The sequence below is a fragment of the Drosophila subpulchrella genome, unplaced genomic scaffold, assembly GCF_014743375.2.
Source record: "Drosophila subpulchrella strain 33 F10 #4 breed RU33 unplaced genomic scaffold, RU_Dsub_v1.1 Primary Assembly Seq354, whole genome shotgun sequence".
In the NCBI taxonomy this organism is placed as follows: domain Eukaryota; kingdom Metazoa; phylum Arthropoda; class Insecta; order Diptera; family Drosophilidae; genus Drosophila; species Drosophila subpulchrella.
In genome coordinates, this window is record NW_023665577.1 from 10743834 (window position 1) to 10764592 (window position 20759).

Here is a 20759-nt window from a genome sequence, read left to right on the forward strand (position 1 = left end):
AAAATGCAGATCCAATCTTGTATTTCACTGTATCTCAGTTTCCTAACAAATTAAGGCTTTCAAAATAGAGGAAATCACATGTTTTTAGCATTATTAATTAGGCTAGTCTTTTTGTTTCAAATATTAGGGAAGTAAATGCAATCTATGACGTCACCGTGGGGCCTCTTCTCTCTGTCACTTGCGTCACCTTCAACTCTCCCCGCACATGCTGTTATAACCGAAAGAGAGCAAGGCCCGAGAGAAACTACTGTAGCGCGACTGTAAACAGCTCATTTTGAGCGAATGAGCATGTTAGGGCCCATGTTAACTAACAGCCTGTTAAGGCAATGTACATTTGAATTTCCCTGTGTGCAGATTCCGCTTTGGGCATTCATTCGTATTTCGAATTTCGCTTCGAACGGTCGTATCTCCCACAAATTTGTATCTACACTCTTTTCGCTCGCGTGAAAGTCGTAAAGTTCAGTCCGCTCTCCGCCTTTACAGAAAATACATAAAAAAATAAAGTGCACAAAAAGTTTGCCAGCGGTAGAAAACCAATTGAAACTGCAATTGCAATGCCTAAAATGCGTACGTGAATTTCGCGCAGTGTCTGTGTGAAAGTTCAAGTGAAAGCAGAAAGCAGAAACAAAGCGAGCATACTTGCAAACAAACCAAAAAGAAAGAAAAAAAGTATATAAGTAAAAAAAAAAAAAAAGAAAAGCACAACCATGGCAATTTTGTGTCCGCCTATGAGTTTGACCCTTCAACGCGCCCCCCCAGCGCCACGCCCACCGCCCAGCCCCTTGGAAACAAAACGCATCCGTCGAAATCTATTCGATACCATGCCCGGCGACTCGAATATCGATCAGCTGTTGGCCCAGGAGCAGTGCTCGAAGAGATTGTACGTCAAGGAGCGATATGGAGTCGATATCCTGCTGGAGGACCGAAGGGAACTAGATGCGGATGCGCCCCGGGGAATGCGATACCCTACGATGCGAACGATACCCAGTACCGATGCCGATGAGTACAATCCGAAGTCCATCAGTCAAGTGCCCAGGGGCGTGGCCCTAACCGCCCCCCAGATCTCCGCCAGCGCCAAGCTGATCCTCCAAAAATGCACACAGAACAGCAACAGCAACAAAAGCGACAGCAGCAGTGCGGACCTGGCCAACAGCACGAGACATGGCCAAAAGCCATATGCGGCGCAGCCACAAGGCCTTAAAGGTACGTTTTTCCCATGATTTGGATGGTCTGTTTTCCCATGAAACACCATAAAGACCTGCACAAAAGTATCTGAGAGATACATGGCTTCTATGTAGTTCGAAAAAGGAATACTCTTTAGCTCGGTTAGGTTTTGGATGGTAGACTTTTCCTTAAAGTCTAGACTTGTAGGTTGAAATAATTTAAAAAAAAAGGGGGCTTTGTTCAAAATATTATATTTTTATTACATCTCCCACAACTGTATTTTTCTTAACTATAACTAGTTGTCTAGACTAAACGAAATTTTGTGATACTATCTTTGACTTATCTGCAAGACAATCTAGAATTTATAAACACGTATGTGGTTTACATTAGTAGTACGATTTTTCTACGCATTATTTTTTTGGAGACATTAGAGGTTGAAAATAATACAGAATGTAGAAGATTCTTTAACTCCATTTGAGGGTTCTTTCGTAAGTGTCCAATAAGCAGGCACCTGATTTTTGTCTCTTTCTCCGTTATTCCTTCCTTTTGCGGTCCTTGTTTTGTGCTCGTCCTTTACCCCAAATGAATTTCACCCCTATGAAATTCCTTCCGTTGGTCGAAAGAAAACCACCCCTGTGTTCAGATTTTCCTAATATTTCCCTTCGTACGTTGTTTCTTATTGTCACTTCCTTTTGTCCTCTTTGCTCTGCTCCTTTTTGTGTAGTTTTTTCGATTCTATTTTGGGTTCGTTCAGGTGCGTATCATATAGATTTTCATTCTAGGTAAAAGAAAAAGATAATAACTTATTACTATCTAAAAATATAGTAAAATACATTGAAAACCACTACAATACTAGGATTAGATAAATAGTTATACTATAACTCATTGTACACCATTTATTAAAAAAAAAAGATTATAATTTATAACTATCTAAAAATATAGTAAAATACGTAGAAAACCCATACAACATTAGGAATAGATCCATAGTACTGCTTTAACTTATTGCACATCATTAATAATTCTTGAAACGGAACATTGCTAGTTTTCGGCAATAACTTCAAAGTATTCTTTATAATCTGAGGGTTCTAATCACCCAGGCAGTATGGTTTTTACTATTTGGCCCTTGTTTGATTACTTAACTGCACCAAGGGCCGGATCAATATTTGCAACAACTGTGCACACATAGTGCACTCTGTTATATGAGTTTGGAGTGGCTTAAGTGCCGTTAATGCCCCTTTTTTATCGGTTTATTTGGCAGGGCTCCCACATCGCCCCACTCTTTAACTTTCATATTCATTTCACGTTGTATTATTCGTACGAACTCGGAATCAAAAGCTTGTTTTTCGGTTTTTGTTTTGATAGAAGTTTGTTATTTTGCGCCTTTTCATTTTGCCATGCTGTTTTCTAACCACTTAAACATACCAAAACGATTCGAACTTTATTCACACTTCGCTTTCATCGTGGAGTCCCCGACTTCTTTATCAATTCCGCATGTCAAGGGCCCCGATTTGTATATATATTGACTCTTTCAGAAAAACTTGCTATTATTGTTTTGGCGCTGCTACAGTCAAACTTCTATAAGTTGAAATCAAAATTGTATATTTCAAAAAAATTATAGGTTCCTAAAAACTAAAATATAAGGTTATCTGGAAGTTAATACATTCAATAAATATACCAAATCGGATATCTAAGAGGAACATTAAATAAATTGAACTACTTTATTAAATTCTTTTTTAATAAAAACACTGATATCTTGGGTTAGTTTTCCAAATTTTTCAGTTTTAAAAAACACTTTTTCTTAATTTCGATGTACAGGCATTATATTCGAAAGGGATTGACTTTATTTTCTGACAGTTTGACATCAAAATGGTTCAATAGTTTTCCAAAATTCGAATAGTAAACATCAATTTATGGATGATCGAATGTACCTCTAGTTTCTAAAAACTTTAATATTAGGTTATCTGGAAGTTAAAACATACATAAATATATCAAATCTGATATCTAAGAGGAATACCTTAATGATACATCAATCATAAGATAATTAAAACTATTTTATTAAATTCTTTTTTTTTAATTAAAACACTGAAATCTTGGGTTAGCTTTCAAAACTTTTCTGTTTCAAAAAAAAGTTTTTCTAAATTTTTAAGTACATGCATTACATTCGAAAGTGTTTCACTTTATTTTCTGACAGCTTGAGATCAAAAGGGTTCAATAGTTTTCCAAATTAGAATAGTAAACATAAATTTATGGATGTTCGACTGTACCTCTAATTTTGACTTATTGTTATTTATGACTGCTTTACTTTGCGCTGATATTCCGCTGATATCGTGGCGAACGGAGAAAGAGAGAGAGGGAGAGCAGGGGAGAAAGAGAGAGCTTGTCGCCAGTTTGTCTTTGGTTTGGCAGTGTGTCAAAGCGAAAAAAGCTAAACAACAAACTGTACGCCAAAATAAAAACTGTTGAATAACAATCGCGCGCCAAAAATCTTTCTTTCTTTCAGTCGAAAGAGATTGCAGCTAAAAATGAAAATGAGAATTAATTGAGAGGCCTCAATTAAATTTAAATCAGCGCCAACGCCTTCTGGTTTTTAACGTTGCCGTTGTTGTTTTTGTTTTTGTTGCTAGCTGCAGTTTTGCAAAAGGGGAGAACAACAAACAAACAACAAAAAATCAACTACTTGGCACACGCCTGCGACTGTACATGGGTTCCGTTTGCTTGTATTAGTGGGCTCCCCACTTTTTGTTGTTGTAAAAGCCGCACCCACAACGACAAACGCAATCTCAACCGGAGGAGAGCAACAACAATCGCGTCACTCTTATACGACGACGTCAGCCCACTCGCACACAAAGCAACAAACATATGTACACTCAAAAGAGAGCCTGTTTGTGCTTCTTCTCTCTCTCACTCTCTCCTTCTCTCTGTTTGTCTGCCTGCTGATGATGTTTTTTTTGCGTTTTGGCGCGAATTTCTTATTTTCGTGTTTATTTTTAGTCGTCTTCGCTGATAAGCTTTCCGCATGTGTGTGTGTGTGTGATTATGCGTAGTAGTACTACGCACGCACGTTGTTGATGTTTTTCAAAACTCGTCGTGAAGGTCACCCACACTAGCAAGCGCAAATCGCGTAAGTACAGCAGCGCCAAATGTTGTGTTTTCTTGTGTTGTGCTGTGTACTTTTGTGGCAGGTCCGAAAAACGGGTCCAAAAGAGGAAAATAAAAAATAAAAACAAATCAATTAGACAAAAGTTCTGTTATCTCGTCCCTCTCTTGCTCTCGCTTTTTTTTGCCATGCTTTGGTCCCCACTGTACTTTTACGTCACAGTTGGCGCTCGTAAAGGAATATTTCCATGATACGATGATCAATTTAAAGATTTTAAAGGTTTATTTATAAAGATTTTTGTGATTTTCAATGAACTTTCTTATTACTATGAACGTTTTTAGTAAAATCTCTGAATTTTTTAAAGATTGTCAAATAATAATATCACTTTGAAAATTAGATTTGACTTTTTTGAATAGTTCCTACAAAGTACATTTCGATATCACTTGTTGACGATATTATTAAGGTTCAATAGGTTTAAAAAACAGTTTTTACATTGATAATAAGAAAGCTTTCATTACATAAATGATATTTTAACGTATGTATTTCATAATTCCCAACTCCAAAATTATATTTTCTATGCGCTCTATTTGGTTTTCGATATTTTGTTTTGATTGGCCTTTCTGGCCACGCCCCAAATAGCAAGTTATGTGTGTGATTTCCCCCTAAAACTTATGTTTTTTAATTATGCATGCAGAAACTCTCTCGTGGGCTCCCACATAAATATTTATAATGTGAATTCTTTGTTGCCGTTCCTGTTTTCATCGCCGCCTCTCTCTCCACACACATTTCGTAAACAAAACGCGTTGTGTTGTTGTGCAAGAAAGAGAGAGATGGAGGGAGGGAGAGCTAGTTGGAGCTGCGTGCTCATAATGATAACGGTAAACGCACTGCCCCCTACCCTTTCTCTTCCCCTCCTTCGCCACCCGCTTCTTTCAATGGGCGATCGTTTTTGCCGTTTTCCCTCCCCCTTTGCTTCCTCCGCCTCCGTTTCGCTTGACGTTCTTTGTCGCTGGCTTATAATTTTCTATAACTGTACATTTGATTATATCGCCGACAACGCGTCTCTTTGGCTGCCAGCGATTTCCCTTCTCTTTCTTGGGGCTTTCGAGCTTCAAGCACAAGTTTGTAACGCCCCAAAGAAAGGTTTCCCATCAGTTAACTTTTCTGATCTACTTTTGCACATATTTTTGCACGAGCTCTTAAAATTTTTGGGGGTCAGCCATAGGAAACCTTAAATATAAAGATCACTTGAAATAAATACAATATCATGATTACAAGAACATTTTAAAAAGTTTTTTGAAGAATTCTGGAATAAATTGAAATGGATTTTCTTAGTTCTAGAGTTCTATAAAACCGTATTAATAATAACAAAAAACAACAAAAGTTTGAATACCAGACAAAAAACGAAATAATAAAGATCACTTGAAATAAATGCCACATCATAATCTCAAGATCTTTTTTTAAAGTTTTTTTTGAAGAATTCTGGAATAAATCGAAATTGATATTCTTAATTCTAAAGTTGTATAAAATCGTATTAATATTAATAAGGAATAACAAAAGTTAGAACGTTGGAATGTTTTCCCCCACCCAAAAAAACACAGTCATATTGTTAAAACATATTTGATGATTCAAATTCCAAGTGTGCTTAAGTATTCGGTTTTCTAAACCAGCCTTGGGGATTACTTGTTTTTGTATTCCTCGCCTTTGTTGGTGTTGTACAGCTTTTCAGCTTTTAGGTCACTGCGCAGTGTCTGCGGTTTGGTGAGCGTCTTTGTACGATCGTCTAAGCTCTAGCGGTTTACGTGATGAGGCAACCGCAGCTGCCAGCGATCGAGGCTTGCTAGAAGTACAGTCGAACTACTCTAACTTAAACCGACAATATTGAATCTAAAACTAGTTTTAATTTGATGTAGGTTACCAAAAATTGGTTATTAAAATATATATCCAAGGCGTACACCCAAAAACGATTCGATTATAATTTCTAAGACCTGTTTTTAAATATTTTCACATTTGAATTTGGAATCTTTTGTGAAATTCAGATCCACAAATCTTAACGGATTTAAAGCAAGTGAATTTCATGATCGGTTGAAACTGTGGGGTCTCAGAGTTTTTAGAGATTTATTGTGCGGACCTGAAACGATATTTCGATATTACAATAGAGAAAAGTTAAAAATAAACGTTTATAAATATTTGAAATGTATTGCTAGTGTTCGGATCTTGAAGATTTAAAATACTATGCTAGAATGATCGGTACACTTGCTTATACTCAGTGCATGTCATTCAGATCGACTGTACTTGTAGCGATCGCAAAATTGCGAATTCAAAATCAGCAATTTGTGAGGTTGATGAGCCATTTGACTATCATTTGGCGAGAGGCGAATGCTCGCGTTTATAGATTACCCAAGTCTGGCCCCTTTGTACCCCTCCTCCAGGGTCTAGACCCCACCACAGCTGCAGTTTTTCGATTGCAGCTATCGCTGTGGCCATGACATTTATTATATCGGCCAGCCGATCACCAGGTATGGGTTTACTCTCCAAAACAAATAGGTTTACCTACTCTCCATGAGTGCTGGCTTGCACAAGTGTGCATAATTCCACCGCGATAAGAAAGCTAAGCTGCCCCTGTGAAAAAAAAACACACCCACTGACACGTATGCAATGGTATAGTAGTACCCCAAGTAATTAGTCTCGCTGCAGTTTGCGTTGCTTTCCCTTTTGCCTTCTGAAGGTCAAAAATGACGCTGGAACTTTTATTTTTGTTTTCCCATTTCCATTTTGCACCGTGATTAGTCACAGTATTTTATTTTTACTATTTCACAACACCGAATACTCAAGACTTACCCCTTTTTTTCTTATCTTTCCAGGCATTTACCGCGTTCGCAAGGCCAACAACAAGGGGATTTCGAAACCGAATGGCCAGAATAGTTACACCAACAACATCAATAACAACAACAACAATAATGTGGATAATGGTACTAGCGAATTGGGGGATAAGGAGCAGTAACTTTGATTGGAGGAGCAGGATATCGATGAGGATGGGCCCCTGGTGGAGCAACAATTGCAATATATGATATTTATTGTAAAAGTAATTTTAATTTCTAAAATAATTTGTTTATTTTTTTGTGTACCCCCCGTATGGATTGTACGTTTGTTTTAAACCAAGACTTGACGGTCCCAAAATGTTGTATGTTGCATGAGGCGAAAAGAAAGTAAAAGAGCCAACCAGAAACAACAAACAACTAAATGAAAAAACCAGAAAAGATCGGCGCGCGTGCACGGCCAAAAACAGGCAAAAACTAATAATAATAATAATAATAATAATAACAATATGTATATCCGGATGCATGGCGAATATCGATATAATTATGGAAATTATTAAGTTATAGATATGTGTATGTTAAATATTTATGTGTAAAAAGGAAATTATTTGTACATTGGCAATACGTAAATTGTGGCGAAAACGCGAAAGACTTTAAATTGTTGGCCGCAAAATGATCTGATTTACGGAGTAGATTAAATTGTAATTAGGCAATGCTAATTTTAGACAAGCGATCGGCGGCGCCATGCATCCATTATATAGACTCTTACCCCCAAATCCAAACAAATTCAAGCGTTCTCAGCGTGTTTTCGGGTCCTGATGCACGCGTGTGCCAAAAGTATTTACAATTTACTTTGTGTCATGATCTCAATCATTAAAAACAATTTTATTATTTTGTTTATCTAAATGTAATTATAATTGAAATTATTTAAAAATTCTTCTTAGCCCACAAACAAACTCACACTCACTCACACCCCACCCACACCCACACACACACACACACACACTCTGTACTCATATTTATTGTATGTACATTATCGATGTGACATTTTAAATTGTATGTACTATCTATGTATAATATTTCGTATCTATGGCAAAATTATTTCCCCTTTTGAACAACCAAACTGTGTATATTGTATGGAGTAGTTTCAAACTCCAAGCAGCTAAATGAGAAAAACCACAAAAACAACAACAAATACTGTGTATATTTCCTTAAAAACTTTTGTAAAACTTATGCAAACAAGCTGGAAAAAAAACATTTTTTACTGTACCTCTCAAGCGAAAAGAGCAGCAGAAAAAAAAACAAAAAACTAAAAAAAAAACTCTTAAAAATACAAATGTAAAACAAAAAACATTTAAAAGCTTTTTATTTGGTATTTGCCAACATTGGCTGGCTTGTTTGCGGGGGCCCTTTTCGGCCGAGATGGCGTGATTATTCCGAAGCGTAAAGAAAAGTCGGGGCCCACAAGTGGAGAAAGATAGAAATCTAAAATAGACGGAATGACTCAGCATTGGGCCTCGAGCTGCGGATGCAACAGTTTCTCCATTAGACAAGCTCCGCTGTAATGCTTCCCAGCACAGTAAACTCCCCGAAGTGAAGGATTTCTACCCATTTGGAAATGAGGCAAGTGGCGCCTATGTGTGTTTAAAAAATGTGTACCATGACATGCATGATGACTCATATAAATTTAAAGTAGTTTTTTTAATTTCCAGGTAGTAAACTCTAAACTTTGATGGAGGTTTTTATAATATTATATCATCATGTTCTTAATTTTCAGAGTTTATATTTTCTATTCATTTCTTATTGGTTTGATTTCTCGAGTAACTACTGTTGCAATTATGTACATTCGTTGCAGAGGCTACGGGTATGCAATCAAAAACTGAAGTGGAAAGGAAGTCCAACATTTTCCAATTAGTCTATTATCTTCTGTTCGCTTTCATCGCTAATCACCCGTACCATTTTGAGAGGCTTTACTGTGCGCACTCGAGGGTCTTTCAATGGGCACACATATCGCCCGCGGGCATTTCGGAAAATGCTTTCTAGTCGTAATTTGTGTGCTATACGTACATATGTGTGTTATATCTATTTGACTAGTGGAGTGGAGTGGGCACTTAACATTAGATTGGCTGCGACTTCCGGCGAACAAACGATCGTTGGGCGTTTGATGATGATTGATGCTGGCCACGTCCCCATTTCCACTCTTCAATCCTCTTAATCAAGCGGATGCGGATTCCGAACTTACAGAGAAATATGTTTATATTTTAGAAACTAAACCAAGGCTACTTAAGAGATTTCTTCATAAGTTATATGTTACGAGAATATTAAAAAGAGAATGGCTTTACGATTAACATGACATAAAATTTTTCTTGAAATTATAACTATTATATACATACATTGACTCGCCTTAGATACTTACATACACACGATATGTATCTTTACCTCTATATGTATCTAGACATTAGACCTTATACTCGTTTTTCAGGCATTTGGCACTGCTCTCTTGAGCGAATCAAGAATGCAATATGCTATAATAATGGCACTGCTGGCAGAATGGCAAATTACATGCTCTGTATTTAGTAACGAGCATGTACAACATATTTGCCCACTTAACTAGCGGGTACGGTTATTAGCATGCAATTTTTTCAAGATTTTAATGGCTCTGCACTCGAATTGCAATCACACACACACGCATTCCCGTAACGCAACAGAGCTCAGATATACAATTCTGGATGAAATAATAGCACTCAAGGTGATATCAATAAAAAGCCAAGATCTCCGTTTGTATCTATTTGACAGTCTTTATGGGCGGGGAATATTATAATAGTTGTTAAGTAGGCTCATAAACTATATAATATGCCACACCAGCAATCGCAACTTATCAAGATTCAGAAAATTGTTTTTGAAAATTCAGTGCTTTAATAAAACAATTTAACAAAATTCATTCTTTATAATTGGTTTGATTAAAAGACGATTAAGTTAAAGAATAGAACTGATAAAAATAAAATCATGATACATAGCATACTTTCAAGGACTATATAATTTTTTTGATCTTCGTAGACCGTTCTTTGTAATGGAACTATTAGATAGATTTTATTTAGCGCTTTCAGTTAATAAAACAATTTAATAAAATCCAATCTTTATAATTGATTTGATTAAATGACGATAAAGTTAAAGAATGGAACTGATAAAAATAAAATCATGATATAAAGCATACTTTCAGGGACTATATAATTTTGTTGATCTTCGTAGACCGCTCTGTGTAATGAAACTATTTGATAGATTTGATTTAAAATATAATACAAAATAATACAATAATAAAAAAAATATTTTTCGGTATATCTTCCTAACCTTACCGAATAGTAAAAATTAATCAAAATTTGTATTTTTATCAAACTAAAATGAAATTAGTTCATTATTTTCTTATTTTAGTTAATATATATCAAATTCGATTGTGTTCGTTTTTGTGTCTCCAAATGTTTTCTAAAAATTTTTAAGTGCTATTAATTTGGCCGCCATCGTAGGCTCAGCCTGTGCGAGAGAGGGAGAGGTAGATTGGCGGCTTGGCAGAGGTGTTTGTACTCTCGGCAAAGTCGCGTTGGCCGCAATTCGCGTTTTTTTTTGCATTCGCCACGCAATAAATTCAAAGCTGAAAAGCAAAATTTATGACGTCGATGATTTGCCTTTTCTTTTTGCGATAACGGTACTGCTAAGACAGTGTCATTAAAACAAAAAAAAAACCGAAAAACAGGGTGTCGCTTTTTGTAAGTATAGAGAAACACTCTATTCCTCCGCGATTTCACATTTTATTTGACTTTTTGTAAGCTGTGAAATCACAATAATTTATGGCACGGCCAAACGGCGGAATTTAATTGCATTCCGTTTTCGCATTAATCACCATTAATGTCAGCGGCTGCAGTCGAGTGGGGTGAAATGTCTGGAAAAGCGTGAAAAGCGAGCCAAGGCCATCTGACAGCAGTAAGTATATACATATGTACACACAGATGTAGCTGAAATTGAAATCAATCAGCCCTGAACCGAGTACCCCTACTCCCTGTACCCATCTCGCTCGCTATGATCACCTCTCTCGCTCCCTCTTTAGGCCATCCCGCATGACGTGAGGTCAGCAAAGGCTAAAAAATGGGGAGCTGCTCTAATCTCCTGACCAACTTGTGGCTTCACATCGTTTCCTTGGCCCCACTCGACTCGGATCATTGGCTTTACCATACCCTGCCAAGCTCGGGGATTAACATTTTCCATTGGGGGATTACTATATGATATTACAGCGTGTAAAGTTTTTATTACGCTTTAATTTACAATCCTCAGACTATTATGTTGTGCCGACCATAATATCCGATGATCATTATACCTAATCAAGCGGGAGCTAATCTTCAAAGACTTTTGATCATTAACTCGAATATTAATTACATTTACAATGGATCAACAATAAAAATATGATCACTTCTGCTTATAACAATACATCAAAATTAATATGTGCTTATATTAATACATAACATATTTTAATCTTTGATTGATCACATTTTCGATCACTTTTTTTAATAAAAGCTGATATGAAAGATACATCTGTATGTGTATTAAGCTTTTTTATCACGTTCTTTTTTGCTTTGGGTAAGTGATCATACCATCTGACTCAGAGACCTGAGGTATTCGAGTCTTCGTCGTGATAAGATAGTCTTTTTTTCCAGCTGCTGTTGATGCTGCTGTAGCCATAGCAATTTCAGTTGGCCAAGTGCGAGCAATTTGCTGGGCAAATCAACGACATGCAAAGCACTTTTGTTTATTTCGTTGATTGTTCCCACAATTTTCGTACAATGCCGGAAAATGTACGTGCCCAAGCGTTGTTACTGTAATTGCCCTCAAAAAAAAAGAAAAAAAAGGAAAAAAGAAACCAAAGCGAACAGAAAATAAAGAAGATGAGGGGAAAAAATAAATCATACAACGTGAAAATTCTTTTCAAATGTCAGACAAAGGCGAAATCCCAGAGGGGAAGCGTGGGTGGGGGCAACTCGAGGGGGGGATTCCCTGCTTGACAGACTCGAAAGATCTCTCAGATCTCTCAGATGCGGACGCAAATCGCTGGGCGCTGTAATCGTTCCCGGTTTTCGGATAGGCCAGTGAAGATGTTGCGCACAAGATATTGTATGGGAAGATCACGTACAGCATGAAATGGGGGCGTCATTTACATTGCCTTTTTGGAGGAGCGAGCTTAGAGCCAGGATCGCATCCCATCGCCTCGGATCGTGAGCGTGTGAATCAAAGGCAAACGTAAGAGATGAGCAGGCCAACTTTGGAGTAAGGGTCTCGAAAAGGGGCAGTCTGAAATATACGTACTCGTAGATTTCCGAAACGTGATCTTGAAATGAGAACGTGTTGCCTTGTTATTGAGATGTCGAGAATATGGCGTGAATAAGTCCACAACAAATTCTCAAGTCTGGGAAATGAAAGGAAAATCGTAACTTCTAAATCCCACTAATAATTCACTGTGAAAAAGTTAATTGAAAAGGGAAAATACGATTGTATAGCCCAAGGGAACTCCCTACAGCAATATAGTTTTGACAGCCGACTTATGATAAATTTCACCCTCACTTGTCACTGACAAAGCTACAAAAGATCGTTTAAAGAGTTAACTAACTTAATATTAAACCCATTTTAATTCAAATTTAAAGTCAAACCGACAAGTTCTATAAGTATGCGGAAGTTTCGAGTATCCAATATAAACGCCAATATTCTGCGCGCAACTTTTTTTTTCGCCAGATGCCTGTGTTTGGTTTTCTTTCGATTTAAGAACTCGAAAGATAATGTTTTGGTCTTCGAGGAAAGCGGATGGAATCGGAAATGGTGGAAGTGGATTACAGTCATCCTGCGACTTGTGCCTCTTTGTGGTGCCATATATATATTTACACTGTTGATAAGGAAGGACGAAAAACTAGACCAACTTATACAGACTTCTCAACTTGTGGTTACGATACCGAGCTACTTATCGATGATCCACCTACATTTTTTCCATGGTCCCGAGTTGATTAAGTTGGTTAACCGATACTTAAACCTCTTTCGTCAATTAAGATCCTTGACTGTGAGGAAGAAAATTGGATTTGGAGGTGGTCAAGAGTTACTGCTGATTACGATATTTTTTGTTTACCAATTTCAAGAATTCGTATATCTTTCGATTATTTTGCCCCTTGCCATAGGTGCTGAAAATATCGTATTCTCGGCCTGCTTATCTTATACAGCTTTCGCAAGTAATATGGTACTACGTATAAAATTTGTTTGGTACCTTAACTTGGGCGTCCTGTTCGCCGAGGTGCAAGAATGCATGTGTTTTGAACTCCAATCCCAGATCGTCAAAACCAAAAATATTCATCGAAGACTGAAACGAATTATGAAAATTTTCATTGAGATAATTGATGTGGTCTCTTCACTGCAAGGCATTATTAATGTTTATCTATTTTTAAATCTGTTCCACAAACTATTTTATATAGTCGTCATCTCAAACGATATGATTACTTTTTTGCATTTCTGGAAATTTGAGCAGTGGTTTCGTTTGATAAAAGTGACAATCGAAATCCTTGCTGTTGTTTTGGCAATTCAAGAATCAATTAATCAATTTAGATACATTCAAGAGCTCACTCTAGACCTTTTCCTAGCCGCCGAGATGAAAGATTGGAACAAAACGGTAAGAGAAGATTATATATTAGTGTTTAGGCCACTAATGAAATTTTGTGTTGCCCTTAGGTGCAAACATTTGTGACACATTTAAACCTAAAGAAGTTTAGGGTTCGTCTTCTGGATATGTTTGATATTTCCAACGAGTTTTTTCTGATAACCGTATCTGGTATAGTAAATTATATCGTTTTTATCGTACAATTTGTTATGCAAAGACGAAATATGCAGTTATAGATTTGCTTTAAATACTGTTTAATATTCAAATTTTTCACCATGTTGAGGTGTTTTTGCAATTTAATTATTAATGAACAGTTAGTTTATAGTTATTTTAATGTTTTAAATATAAATAAAATATTTAATGTTGTATCTTGTTTTTCTGGCTAGCCTTTGAAATCATTATGTGACTATAGATATCAATATCATCGAAAGAAATTGGACTTCATTATAATTCTAGCCAGAATATAAGGTTCGTATGAGTTTGTACCTATATTGATTGGTAATGGTACTATCTGTTTGACAGGTGATGCATGATGTGCTTAGGAGACTTGAGATCTTTTCAAAAGTTATCTTTTCATTAGCTAACTGCATTTCAGTTGAGTATTGAGTATTGTGGCTGAAAGTTAGCAAGTCAAGTCAAATTTTCGGGATGAATGTAGCCCATGCAATTATGCGTGTCATGTTTTTAGTTGCCAAATGGATGGGTTTGTTCCCCTTTCGTTTTAAGAACTCAAAAGATAATAGTATGATCATAGAGAATATCTGGAGCAATCGTTCGTTTTGGAAGTGGTTTACAATAATCCTGCGACTCGTTCCTCTTTGGGCCAATATTTATACCTACGGGTTGTGGATAATGCAGGCGGAAATTGTGCTTTCAGTACTGCACTCCACTCGCCTTTTAATAACGATAATCTGCTACTTATCGTGGTTTCATCTTCAGATTTGTCATAACAATGAGATAATTAACTTGGTCAACCAATATCTTAAGTTATATCGGCGAGTGAAATCGTTAAATAGCAGAAGACCTGCCATATTTGGAGGCCGAAGAGAACTATTTCTGATTGTAATTTCATTGGGCTGCCAGGCCCAAGAAATTGTGTTTCTGTTGGGATTAATGGAGTGGGTCAATAATTTTGGTGGTGTCCCTTATGGTATAATATCCTGGGCTTCATTTACATATGTCAGTTTGGCCACCAATATGATCATACGTATCTGCTTTATTTGGTACCTTAGCTTAGGTATTCTCTATACCGATCTAAAGAAAAAAATCAGTTTTGAAGTGCAGTTTGAAGTGGAGACCCATAAACTTAATCGAAAAGGAAACATCGACCAGCGATTAAAGAAAACAATTTCTATTTTTAAGGAGATTTCATATGTGATAACTTCATTGCAGAGTATTTTTAACGCTTACCTATTTTTGAGCCTGGTCAATTCATTATTGTACATTGTCGTGCTCTCTTACAATATGATTATCGAGTTGAACTTATTCGAGTTTTGGTTAAGTTCCGTTATCATTAAAATTTTACTCGATGTCTTCACCTTATGTTCGGTAATTGATGAAGCAGCCGATCAGTTTCGATACATTCGGCAACTCACCCTTGAAATCCTATTTACAGATGATCTTAAACATGTCAACCAAACTGTGAGTGAGTTTCATACTTGAGTTTTACTGAAACTTAAATTTATTTTTTCTCTAAGATAGAAATATTCGTCACCCATCTAATCCTTACCGAGTTAAACGTCCGTCCTTTGGGCCTTTGTAATATCTCTAACAAAGAATTCCTTTGGATTTTCTCGGGAGTAAATAGTTATCTGATTTTTATTATTCAATCTGTAATTCAATTACGATAAAAGTAGTGCTAGATATTATTATTGTCTCCCTTATAAACGTAAATAATAATGTAAAGTATGCCTGTTTACCACAATAAATGAATATTTTCTAACTTTATCGATACTCAACTGATTTATAAATATAGTTTTATCTTACATCACCTGTCGCAGACATTTACTTCCCCGCCTTTCACTCGGAAACCGAGATTTTATCAAAAGTTAAGTAGCCATTAACGTAATTCATTGAGAAAGACTTTTCAGTTTCGGCCGAGGTTTAACGCAATCAAGTCCTGCTCAAATTTCTGGATATGTATGCTTCTAAATTTTCTTCGGGAATCCTTCGCGGCATGTTTTTTTACGCCAGATGCCTGGGTCTAGTCGCTATTCGATTGCGGAAACCGAGGGATAAAGTTAATGGCATGGAGAAAACTTGGTGTATCCGTCGAGCGTGGTGGAAGTGGTTTCCGGTTATCTGGCGACTTTTACCTGTCTGTGCATATGTTTATACATACGGTTCATGGATTTGGAGCAGAAAACGTACAATTGATATAATACTGAACACAATTCGCCTGGTGCTCTCGATTGTCTGCTATCTGTCGATGATTTACGTAAGGATTTGTCATGGATCAAAAGTGGCTAAATTGATCAGCCGATATTTGGCTATCTTTATGCGGAAAAACTGGAGACTTGGAGGCGGACGAGAGTTATTCCTAATCTTTCTTTCGTTATGTTGCCATGTTCAAGAGATCATGTTTTTGTGGGGAATATTAAAATGGGTATTCAGTGTAAAAAATGTATTCGGATGGGCCACTTACACTTATGTAGTTATTGCCAGCAATATGATTATGCGTATAAATTTTATTTGGTACCTTAGCTTGGGTGTTCTTTATAGAAATTTGAATGAAAATCTAAATTTTCAGTCAAGATCTCTAAGATATAAGTCCTTACGTTTTCGGATAAATAGAACCCAGCGACTGAAGAAAACTTTTTTGCTTTTCCGGGAGCTTTCCTATGTAGTTCCCCTTCTGCAGGACGTTTTTAATGTGCACCTATTTTTGAACACAGTGCAGACAGTTCTACATATAGTGGTGATTTCTTATAAAATGATAATCGACCTAAACTTTACTAAGTTTTGGTTATGGCTCTTTTTTCTTAAAAATATGGTCGATTTGCTTATTCTTACTTTAGCTATTCAAGAAGCAGTTAATCAGTTTAGATACATTCGGGAACATATACTGGATATTTTCTTTGTCGGCAAGTCAAAAGATTGGATCAGATCGGTGAGTACATTAATTAATTAAGTTCTACAGGTGCTCATTGCAAAATATCCTTTGGCTTTAGGTGGAAATGTTTGTCACCCATCTGAACCTGAACGAGTTTAGGGTTCGGCTTTTGGGCCTGTTTGATGTTTCGAACAAACTATTTCTTGTGATTGCGTCTGGATTGGTTATCTATCTAGTTTTTATCGTACAGTTTGTAATGCAGATTCGAGGGAAATAGCTCGATTAGTGGAAAAATGAAACGGGATGCAAATATGATTATATATCGGAAAAAAATTAAAATAAGTGTTGGTATTGATGTAAATAAGTCTATATTAGACAAACAAATCCGCTAAAAACTATGGTTTCTATAATATAACTACTATTTACATACTTTGTTAATCTATAAATAATGCCTTAACAATATTCTTAAATAGTTTTAATATTTTTCATCACCACTGTCTGTAAGATATACATTTTACTTAGTAACGCTAAATTTGGACTATCAGTTAATAATTAATCATATTAATATTATTGACTTAAGGCAATGCACAACATTTATAACATAGTAGACACACAAATAAATAAACATAAAAGGCCTGCAAGAAAATAAATAAAAAAGGCGAGGAATTCATCGTGCTATGAATACAGGGACTTTGAAGGGACACTCTTCAGTCATGATTAAACGTCTGAGGAAGGTAAGCCTGCCAGCCGTTTCGGCGGCTATCCTGTCTTGCAGTTACCACTATGGTAGGGTCCTGGGAGTGATTTGCTTTGACATTGGTAAAAGGACCTCAGACCAGTCCTTGGTGGGTCGCAATCGGAACCGACTTAAATGGTACTGCCTGAGTTTGCGGCTCATTAGCGCCACGTCAGTATTGTGTTTCTGTGCTCCTCACGTTGCGGATATCGAGGATCTCTACATTTGGATTCTACAATTCCTGCGTCTTTCGGCCAGCCTCATATGCTCCATCTGCATTATAGTGGTTCAGATTGGCTATGAAAAGGAGCTGCTTCGGATGATCAACAGTTTCCTGCGGCTTTTTCGACGTGTTCGTCGTTTGTCGTCCTTGAAAAGGATTGGATTTGGCGGCAAACGGGAGTTCTTCCTGCTCACTATCAAATTCATCTGCTTGGTCTACGAACTGTACTGTGAGTTGTGCCAACTGGGCAATCTACACACTTTGCTACGGTTGTCCACAATGATGTTGGATATAATCCTGGAAATTGGCTCTCTGATGATTATACACATTGGATTCTTTGGATACCTCAGCGTAGCCGCTCTGTATTCCGAGTTAAATAGATTCGTGCGTGTTGAGTTAAGACGACAACTAAGATCCTTGGAGCGTCCTGGCGGAGGTCCTGTAAGTCGAAGGCAACTTAGGATCGTTGAAAATCGCCTGGATGAGTGTATATCAGTTTACGACGAAATCGAACGAGTGGGCCGATCATTTCATCGCCTCTTTGAATTTCCTGTTCTTATAATTCTGATTGTAAAGATATTTGCCACTACTGTTTTATCCTACGAGGTGATCATTCGAGCCGAGTTGTATCCCAGTAAGGCCGGTATGTGGGGTCTGGTGGTGAAAAGTTTTGCGGATGTTATACTCCTCACCTTGGCGGTTCACGAGGCGGTCAGTAGTTCCCGAGTGGTTCGGCGTTTGAGTTTGGAGAACTGTCCCATTAGCGATCACAAGGAGTGGCATGTCAAGGTGAGTAATCTTTTATTATTATGATAATAATACTATGATATACCTTTCAGTGGGAAATGTTCCTGAGTCGCCTGAACTTCTTTGAATTTCGGGTAAGACCCTTGGGATTGTTTGAGGTCTCCAACGAAGTAATTCTGCTATTTATATCCAGTATGATCACATATTTTACCTATGTGGTTCAGTACGGTATTCAAACCAATCTATTGTGAAATGTGTCCAAAACATATATATTAATTTGAATTGCGATTCTTTACTGTTTTAACCTATGTACTATATATCATTTATCAATAATACTCGCTTCTAAACAATTGTTTCCTTGTCATTAGCTAAATTGAAAACCAAATCCAGATAGGGGTCAAAAAGAACTGGGAGTGACGTGCTGCTCAACCAACCGGCAAACTAATTACTTAATGGATAAATAAAGTATATGGATATATGGATGGATACATGGCTTTGCCACTTGAGGTCTGTTAGTTATGCCGGGAATACAGAGCTGTCTAAACGTTTCCAGGATTTCTGGATTGCTGCTTCGAAGTTTCTTTCTCTATGGTACTGCTTTTGGAGTGATTACCTTTCGAGTCGAGAGAAAGGGTTCCCGTCTGGTGGCCATCAATAGTCGGGGTTACCTTTGGATCTGCCTGGTTATCCGACTTTTGACCTGTGGATTTTTTGGCAATAGTTACGATATATGGGCTGCCCAATATGCCGATTTCTATCTTCGGGCTTTCTTCGCCCTTCGATGGTTCGGGTGTCTGATCTGCAGTGCAATTATCCTGGTGCTGCAATTTTGGTTCGGCGAAAAGCTACTTATATTGGTCAACCGATTTCTAGAGCTCTTTCGGCGAATGCGAAATCTTACACAATGTCATAAAAATGGTTTCGGTGACAAGAATGAGTTTGCTTTGATGACCGTAAAAGTTATATCCTTAGTTTTTGTATTCATGCCCTTTCGGTTTAAGCTCTCACCCTGGGTCCTGTTCACTTCATTTTGCAATATGTACACCTCCATTGGCACTGGAATGATTATGCATCTGTGTTTCGTTGGCTACCTCAGCATTGGTGTCCTTTACAAGGACTTGAATAATTATGTGGAATGTCAGTTGAAGCCACAATTGAGTTCTCTGAATGAAGACGACATTGGATTAAATCAACAGCCCACTTGTGAGGCCATCTCAAATTTGAACAAGTGCTTACGGCTTTATGAGGAAATTCATCAGGTGTCTCGGAGATTCCAGCGGCTTTTCAATCTGCCACTTTTCCTCACTTTGGCACAATTTCTCTTTGCCATGGCCATGATTTCCTATCACGTCATTCTGCGGAGAAAGTACATCTTCAACCTGTGGGGTTTGGTTGTAGTATTACTCATCGATGTGGTGCTGCTTACTATGTCTGTACATTCAGCTGTTAGTGGTTCTCGATTGGTAAAGCGTTTGAGCCTCGAGAATTTCTATGTGACTGAGAGCAAGGGTCACCATCAAAAGGTAATAACATGTTTATTATTATTTCTAAGTCTTTCAGACTAATTTAAGATAGACTCAAGTACATACCACACTAAAAATGTGGAAGAGTTGTGTTTTACATTTGTTAAAAAAAATATATGAATACAGAAATGTAATTTTTAATATAAAACCTATAACATTGCATGAATAACTTTGAAAATAGTTGAGTCAAGAAATAATGTGATTTCATTAAGAAAAAGAGTTGCTAAAATCAAATTTTAAAATTATTATTTTGATTTCGAATTTTATTATTATTTACCTTTAAGGTATATAAACATATCAATCCCATACACCAATTCATATATTTTCCCTCCTTTCAGCTGGAGCTTTTCCTGGGCCGCCTTCATCACCAGAAGTTGCAGGTGTGTCCTCTGGGCCTTTTCGAGGTCTCCAACGAGCTGACCCTGTTCTTTCTCTCGGCAATGGTCACCTATGTGACCTTTCTGGTACAGTACGACATGCAGTCGCAGCAAATGTGATTCAGCGTCACGCATTGGTTGCGGTATTACACCCTCCCAAAACCTCGCGATACACGATACACCTGCTTGAGGCCATACGGTACAGCCCAGCCCACCTGTCCTGCGGTTGCACGCAAATAAAATAATGAATAAAGAACGGAATTTAACAGCAAACCCAAGCTGAAATCGGCAGTTGCAGGACCCAATTCCCAATTTCCGCCTAACCGTTTGTTCCGCTGCAAC

General features: G+C 37.3%; 4 protein-coding genes across 4 annotated transcripts; all 4 read left to right on the top strand.

Moving 5' to 3' along the window:
• The first annotated feature begins 385 nt into the window (after positions 1–385).
• On the top strand, positions 386–8397 carry LOC119560423 (gliolectin). Its single transcript, XM_037873860.1, has 2 exons — positions 386–1203; positions 7126–8397. The coding sequence occupies exons 1-2, from the start codon at positions 708–710 to the stop codon at positions 7263–7265; spliced, it is 636 nt and encodes a 211-aa protein (XP_037729788.1). The 5' UTR covers positions 386–707; the 3' UTR covers positions 7266–8397.
• Positions 8398–15896: 7499 nt separating this feature from the next.
• Positions 15897–17088, top strand: LOC119560314 (putative gustatory receptor 93b). Its single transcript, XM_037873692.1, has 2 exons — positions 15897–16868; positions 16930–17088. Exons 1-2 carry the CDS (start codon positions 15897–15899, stop codon positions 17086–17088), a joined length of 1131 nt encoding a protein of 376 aa, XP_037729620.1.
• Positions 17089–17524: 436 nt separating this feature from the next.
• On the top strand, positions 17525–18768 carry LOC119560422 (putative gustatory receptor 93c). The gene is made up of 2 exons (XM_037873859.1): positions 17525–18559; positions 18610–18768. The coding sequence occupies exons 1-2, from the start codon at positions 17525–17527 to the stop codon at positions 18766–18768; spliced, it is 1194 nt and encodes a 397-aa protein (XP_037729787.1).
• Positions 18769–19029: 261 nt separating this feature from the next.
• Positions 19030–20759, top strand: LOC119560424 (putative gustatory receptor 93b; the record flags this gene model as incomplete). The annotated part of the gene is made up of 2 exons (XM_037873861.1): positions 19030–20040; positions 20379–20759. Coding segments are annotated over 2 exons (1170 nt in total), but the record flags the coding sequence as incomplete, so codon positions are not given.